This window comes from Brachyhypopomus gauderio, chromosome 4, assembly GCF_052324685.1.
Source record: "Brachyhypopomus gauderio isolate BG-103 chromosome 4, BGAUD_0.2, whole genome shotgun sequence".
NCBI lineage: Eukaryota > Metazoa > Chordata > Actinopteri > Gymnotiformes > Hypopomidae > Brachyhypopomus > Brachyhypopomus gauderio.
In genome coordinates, this window is record NC_135214.1 from 34,211,367 (window position 1) to 34,218,453 (window position 7,087).

Sequence of the window (7,087 nt, forward strand, 5' to 3'; positions counted from 1 at the left end):
CCGCTCAACTTTGGTGACGATATATTTTAAAAAGGGTGGATACTGGGGAAGAAGGGACTTCCGTTTTCTGATTCAAATACTAAACTAGTTCACGGACCCAGATTAAGTTTTAGTATAGACTAAAAAGTATCACTGTATTTTTGTCTAATTACCAAATATAGTAATATATAATGTTGAATAGTAAATAAAGAGGGAAGTGACAATGTTCTCCCAAAAAAACTATATTTTCATAAACGTATAGTGTAAATACACAAAACACAGGCCATAGATCAAAAAAAGAAAACAAAAACCAACAACAACAACAACATTAGGAATCCCTTATCAAAACTACCAAACACACAAAACTGATTAACACATCTCAGTCCAGTTAAATTATTACATTATTACAGATGGAAAAGACTAGAGGCCTACATCCACTTTCCCAGAAAGCAGAGTTTTGATGACTACTAACATCAGTACCCAGTGTTTCTGCTGACCTATTGTGTGAAAGGCTTGATAAGTCCAAGATCCATGGCTTTGGACACACAAGCCCGCGCGGCATCAATGCCTGCCTGTCTCTTGGGGTTGTCCTCTTGCTTGGCGAAATAGGACATGATCTCCAACATCTCGCTCTCAATCAACTTTTTGGCCACTTCTTCAGAATCCATCATGTTGAACACCGTCACAAAGCCTCTGTGCTGGATTTGAGGGTTGTCATGGAGACACAGCCTCTGCATGATCTCAAGCCACTGCACAGTCTGACATTCAAAGACAAAATAAATAAATACATTCATAGGTTATAAAGCTTATCAATAATACATTTATTTTTGTCTCCACTGTTTATACTGTGGTAATGTCTAAAATGTATTTAATCTTCAGACTGCAAGGGTTGGCCGAGGCGCCATACCACCACCGGGCTGATCAATCCAAACGAGCTACAGCGGCTTGACAGCCCTTTATAAGCAGCTCCTTCCAAGATGGCGGTTGCTGTTTGGTCAGTGTTCTGATGAACAGATCAGCTGGTATCTTGGGTAGAGATTGTGGGACTTGTTCTTGGCCCTTCTCAAGTCCCTCTCTGGCTTTGGGGTATTTTTTTTCTCTTCCACTAAAAGCTGTTACCTTATAATCTAAGGAACAAGTTTGTTCCTGTCTTTCTTGGTTTCCTTTTGTTACTCCTTTTGTTGTGGAGTTTCCTTCTTTTTTTTGTGCCTACAGTATGAGAGCCAGTCCTTCCCCTAGCAAACTTTATTCTCCATTTCCCGCCCAAACCGTTTTGACTACAACTTTCTTTTGTTTCCTCCTCTACCTTCTCCTGGCTGTTCCTTTTGCCCCTTTTCCATTTTCTCTCTCATTCTCTCTTCTCTCTTTTTGGAATTACCTTTTTGTACTTTTGTCTGACTTTAGTCTTTTTTGGATTATCTTGACTGTGTTTTTGACTTTGATATTGGCTTATGCAAATCTCCTTGCTCTCTGGGATTGACCCTACCTGTCCTCAACATTGCCCCTGCTAATAAACCGTCCTGTGATCCAGTCTGCATTTGTCTGCCTCGCTACATGTATGCCACATCACGCGTAGTTGTAACCAATATTTGGACACATTTGATATAGTGATGCGGTGAAAACTTAAAAGCAATTGGATTTTCTAGATCAGGTAAATTCACACACATGACCTTGGGTTAGCAGGCTGGTTCAGATGGTAGTGATGGTACATACCACTTTGGTCATCTTCTCGGAGAGCTTCTTCTGTGCTGCCGTAAGCATAGCCAGAGCTCCGGCAGCTGCTATTTGTATGTCCTCATCGTCCTCGCTGCAAAGAAGCACTAAGAGCTTCAGCTTGTCATTACCGTCCTCAAGGTACCTGTCCTGCACCTGACGGGGCGGATGAAAGACATTGCTCACAGCTCTGGAAACCATGCAGGAAGTAGACATAGCCTTGGAAAAAAGTTTGAATGGTGGGCAACACTTGATGTGTCTCACCTCTTTGCAGCATACAAGGTTGCACATGCACTCGGTGGCAGCTTGTCTGATTTGGTCATGCTCCTCAAACATGTAGTTCTCAATCTCTGGAAGGGCCTTCTCTTTCAGGATTTTCAATCTGAGATTGGTAAGATGGATTGAGATGATTATCTCAAAGGGATCACCTTTGAGTCAGAATGTTTTCACCAGGATTTATCATTGGCCCTTAAAATAGGATGCTGTATTCACCGAAGTTTGTCATTCTGAGCAGCCAAATTGGTGAGACTCCTTAGGGCTTCGAAGTTCTGAATACCATCTCTTTCTGTGTTCAGCAGATTAACCAGTGGACGTATAACTTCATAGACCTGGCAAAGAGAAAAAGAATGAGACTCCATTTTTGGTAAATAACAATATTACCTTTGTGGTGTTTGTAAATAGTCCTTCCATCAACTCCATTTCAGTTATAGCAGTAGAAATGTGTAAAGGTCTCTTACTCTCTCTCCAGGGAAGGCGATATCCGGATTGGAGATTGCAGCAATCTTAGCCAGTGCATGGGACGCCTTTATTTTCCCTGTTTCAGTTCCCTCCAGGGCTAAAGGGAGTAGAGCCTGTGGCACAGACACCCCTTAAGTCCAGAGTCTGGTCCATGAACAAAGTTCACACTAAAGCCAATTACACTAAACGTCCAGTCTTTTGTCCCTCACCTTTCCACCACCTTGAGCAACAATTGTGCCACGATCCTTTGCATCTTCTGCCAAGGCCAGGAACACTCTAAAGTAGGGGGCAAGGAGGGAAAACATTCCTGTTAAAGGACCATGTCCAGCTGTGCAGTACTTTAGATCAGCTCAAAACAAATGGGCAGAGCAGTGTTTGAAGCCTGACCTTGCAAGCATTTCTTTGGTTTGGTCAGTCAAGATGGAACTGTCTGCTTTGACCATGCATGCAAGCGCAGATGTCACTCCACCCTTCAAGAGTGTTTTAATTCTTTTCTGAATGAAGTCCTTCTTGTCCTGAAGCAAACAGTATGCATATTACAGTATACATTCACTTGACAAAAAGCACTCAAAGGAAAGAGTAGTTTGGAGGGAATTAAGAGATAAAACCATAAACCTTCAGTTGAAAAGTAAGCAGCACCGTGCGGTCTAAGACTATCAACCTTGTTTGTTCATTACCTTTGGATGCTGTTCTGGCACGTGCTGCTTGGAGAACTTTGCCAGCTGCACCATCTCAGGAATGATCTCCTTCTTATCGTAGCTGTTGGTGCAATTCACTAAAGTACAGGCAACAGCATACAGGATGGTCTTATCTGTGGACTACAAAGAAAGGATACATTTTTCCATTATTATGATTTCCAGCATAAAAGTCCATGGTCCCAGCTGAGTGTTGGGGAACAAGTCCATGAATCATCTGATCGAGGCCATCTTGTATTTTAATACTATTAAGGCTGAGTGCAGTGTTGCTTGTCATTTGTCTCTTACCTTGGCAAGCTCAAACATGGCCTTCATGGCTGCCTCATCTTCTACAAAATCATCCTTTATATCGGCATCATTGGTCAGATATGCTAAACCCTCAATTGCCCATTTCCTGGTGCGAACGTCAAGGGTTGGGTTGCACAGCCATCTGAATTATATTGAGCATTTAAATCAGTATTTAAATCACAAACATGTCCAATGCAGACAGACCACACTCAATATTTCCATGTCAGGACCATCGGTCCCTGGAAACACAGGTTGGAGGACGCTCACTTTCTGCACTGTTTGGCCAGCTTCTCCGTGGAGCCCTCTGCAAACTGTCTCATGCTGTAATCATCCCCTCCAGCTGATCCCAGTTTACACAAGCCCTGGGGACAGAAGATACAAAACCCTTATTGTACCCAGACAATAGACTTGTTCAAAAGTCCCAAAGGTACAAAATATTATTGTACCAAAAGTAATGTGCAGCCACATCACTTTTTAGACATTGTTTGATGTTCAAATCAACTGGATGATGTTATTAGAATAATATCCACATCATAATGTACATTTTTGGTGCCATGTGTAGTTTTATTGCTGTAACCATTATATTTATTTTCAATATGTGTAGTAATGAATGTCATGTGCCTGTGTTCAATTGTAGTGTCACTTCAAATAGTTTTCCAGTGCCTACCACAAGTGCCCTAATCTTGATCTTCTCGTTTTTGGTCTTCTTGTAGATGTCCTTGAGCAGAGAAACGCCAGTGGAAATAATGAAAGAGGCTCTACTCATTTTGCTGGCTGCATGGATGATGGCTTCAATAGCCACCATCTGGTCCACCTCACGCTCAGAACCACACAAAGCCACCATGATCTCCATCACACCTTGACGACCCACAATAACGTTGCCCACTTCAAAAGGCCCCTGAAGCAGTCCAGACAGGGCGTTGATTGCATGGATGTTCTTATCCATATCGTTTGGGTCAAACTTACTCCTGTGAATGGACGTCAAAAGATGTTGTTTAGATAAATAATGTATAATGGATAACAACAATTTCTGCATGAAGATTTAAACCCTCATTTTACCCGTAGGTAAATGCCACCCATCAGGTAATTCTCTGCTGTCACACAAAAGCTCAGAGGAAACCCTGTTCAGATGTATGAGCTCACATACATCCATGATGGGCCAGTGGCAAACCTCACACAGAACAAACGCGTCTCTGTTGGACAATTCAGGAGCGCCATGAAGTCCCAAGATTCCACTTACTTGATGTATTCGTCACAGATATCCCTGAAGTTGTCCCTCTCGGGATCACATCGCAGGTCGTCATAGACCTTGTTCAAGAGTATGCTGGCAATAAGCTGTGTGTTCTCCGTCATGGGCAATTGATTGGGCAGCTCAGGCACCTGACCGCATACCTTCAAGATCTTTCTTAAGCCTGTGTGGAGAACATTTATATATTGAGCAACACCAAGGCGATCGGATTTCATTCATGAAATACCTCTCCATCAACTCTGTGAGCATCACTCAGCAAAAGAAGTCTCCAAAGAAATTCATTGTGTATTTCAAATTTTAAACCTTTATGGTGAGTTTTCTGCACTAACCGTTATCAATGGTGAAAAGGCTCTTGGAGTTGTCATTCAATTTTTTGTCCTTCCGGGGGACGTTTTTGCTCAGCAGGTTTAGAGCCTGGTCCCGCCCGTGGCCTGAGACCTTCTTATTGCCAATCATTTCGAGAAGGGCAAGCAGAATGGTCTTCAGGTCCCTGCTTGAGTCTTTACATCAACAACACTTGTTAAGTGATATATGTGTTCAAAAGCATGTACAAAAAGTACAAACACTTCAATTAGCTCTTCCAGATACAACTAATCTTATTTGCAAAACTAGTTTGATTCCAAATTTCAAGTCTCAACCAAAAATTACCCTCCATCTTAATGACAATCTACTGATCAAAATTCAAAGCATGTCTCTCATACCCAGCACGAGGGCTTCCTCTTTGCCATAACTTCTGTTATCCCCCCCAGTTAAGGAGTCATAGACACACTGGAACAGGTTGCAGGTTGCCAGGGCAACCTCCTCATTGTCCACGGCCATAATATTGCACAGCTTGTCAACCCCCACCATGTGGATAATGGCAGTGGCCTAGAGATGTACATAAAAAAAGAATAAAACATTTAATTAAGAAGTGGAAAAAGAAGTCATAAATTTCATAAAAGACCATTCTTCAAAATAAGTTTTTATAAATATCATACTTCTGTAATTGTATATTGGAATATGCAATGGTTGCCAAGATGTCCTTTACCCTGCCAGCGTCACTCACCCGAGCTCGGTGTCCTGTGCACATTCCTGCCAGCGTTCGGATGGATGCCAGAATCATCTCCACCTCTCCAGTCTCGATCAGCTGCATGAGCAGAGCTACGCCATTATTCTGGAAGATTCTCTCTGCGCCTGCATCTTCTCGAGCCAGGACGGTCAGGTTGTTAGCTGCCTGAAGAAGGAACAAACATGGAGTGTTACGTTGTGAAAAAATACTACCATGGACTGTAACATTGTTAAGGAACTGCTGCAAATATGTACGATGCTGATGTTGCTAAGGGAAAACTAAGATAAGAATTTTTAAAAAAGAGACAAAACTAAGATGAAAATGTGTTGCACCTTTTCTTTCTTGTCTTTATCTGCTTCTTCACTCAGCAAAATGTCAAACATGTTCTGCACTCTGGAATCTGTTGAGAAAGTTGTCTTCAGCTAGGGACGAAATGGGTCAATACGTTATTAACCATTCGTTATTTGTACGCTATTAACAACAAACTGGTTCATGTGCATTCACGTAAGATGTGTTTTCTCACCTTCTGCTGGATCTCAGCTCCAAGTCTCCTGAGAGTCTCCAGGAAGGTCTTGTTTTTCGGCTCCAGTGTCGCGCATCTCTGGACGTCCTTGAAGGCCATGTCCAGCTTACCCAACTTCTCCAGGGCTTGGCATCGTCTGTACAGTGCTTTTATATCCGAGGAATCCACATCTATGGCTGCAGAGACGCAGCGAAAGCGACCACAGTTGAAACGAGGGCATTTGCTCACCCAGTGATATACTGGTCTTCTCACCTCCAAACCAGGACGTTGTAATAGAATTTGAATTTGTTCGTGAACTTAGTGAATGTAATGTTAAACATTAGACACATAAAAATATGTTTGTTTACACCTTAACTGTAACCTTTTTAGGACACAGTTACCTTTGGATGCATCTGAAGCTGCATTGGTGTAGTTTTCCTGAGAAGAAAATGGAAAAGCGGAGAGAAAAGCAGAAATGAAAATGCTAAATTAAGACTGAAAGTAAAATTGGTTAAAAATCTGTTTGAACATGGACTCACATTGTTTTGTTAAATGGTATTAAATATGGAGTTTAGAAGAAGACGTCTGTCTCTTCAATAATACCTTTTTCAGGAAGCAGGCTGATCTGTTCCTGTAGATGACAGCCTGTTCTTTCTTGTCCTTGCAGACCTTAACGGCTTTTGTGTAGCACTCGATGGCTTTGTCAATCTCTCCTGCCTGGAAGTGTTTGTTACCTTCTTCTCTCAGTTGGACAGGATTCCCCGTTTCACCCATCTGGAAAAATGACATAGTTCATATTGATACAGCATTATTTATACATTATCTCACAAAAACAAATACAGCATTACTTATACATTATTTCACCAAAAAATCCA

The 7,087-nt window shown here is 41.9% G+C and overlaps 1 protein-coding gene across 1 annotated transcript in view; it reads right to left on the reverse strand.

Moving 5' to 3' along the window:
• Positions 1-200: 200 nt before the first annotated feature.
• The window catches only part of unc45b (unc-45 myosin chaperone B), a 7,277-nt gene continuing 390 nt past the window's right edge, over positions 201-7,087 (reverse strand). The window contains exons 2-20 of the mRNA XM_077004190.1: positions 6,816-6,986; positions 6,614-6,650; positions 6,234-6,409; positions 6,043-6,132; positions 5,708-5,875; positions 5,364-5,529; positions 4,992-5,162; positions 4,654-4,825; positions 4,081-4,381; positions 3,681-3,775; positions 3,414-3,555; positions 3,108-3,248; positions 2,818-2,945; positions 2,640-2,706; positions 2,430-2,543; positions 2,185-2,300; positions 1,957-2,074; positions 1,693-1,848; positions 201-737 (exon numbers count right to left, since the gene is read on the reverse strand). Of these exons, the coding sequence (XP_076860305.1) occupies positions 477-737; positions 1,693-1,848; positions 1,957-2,074; positions 2,185-2,300; positions 2,430-2,543; positions 2,640-2,706; positions 2,818-2,945; positions 3,108-3,248; positions 3,414-3,555; positions 3,681-3,775; positions 4,081-4,381; positions 4,654-4,825; positions 4,992-5,162; positions 5,364-5,529; positions 5,708-5,875; positions 6,043-6,132; positions 6,234-6,409; positions 6,614-6,650; positions 6,816-6,986 (2,790 nt within the window). The 3' untranslated portion in view covers positions 201-476. The remainder of the gene's footprint in view (positions 738-1,692; positions 1,849-1,956; positions 2,075-2,184; positions 2,301-2,429; positions 2,544-2,639; positions 2,707-2,817; positions 2,946-3,107; positions 3,249-3,413; positions 3,556-3,680; positions 3,776-4,080; positions 4,382-4,653; positions 4,826-4,991; positions 5,163-5,363; positions 5,530-5,707; positions 5,876-6,042; positions 6,133-6,233; positions 6,410-6,613; positions 6,651-6,815; positions 6,987-7,087) is intronic.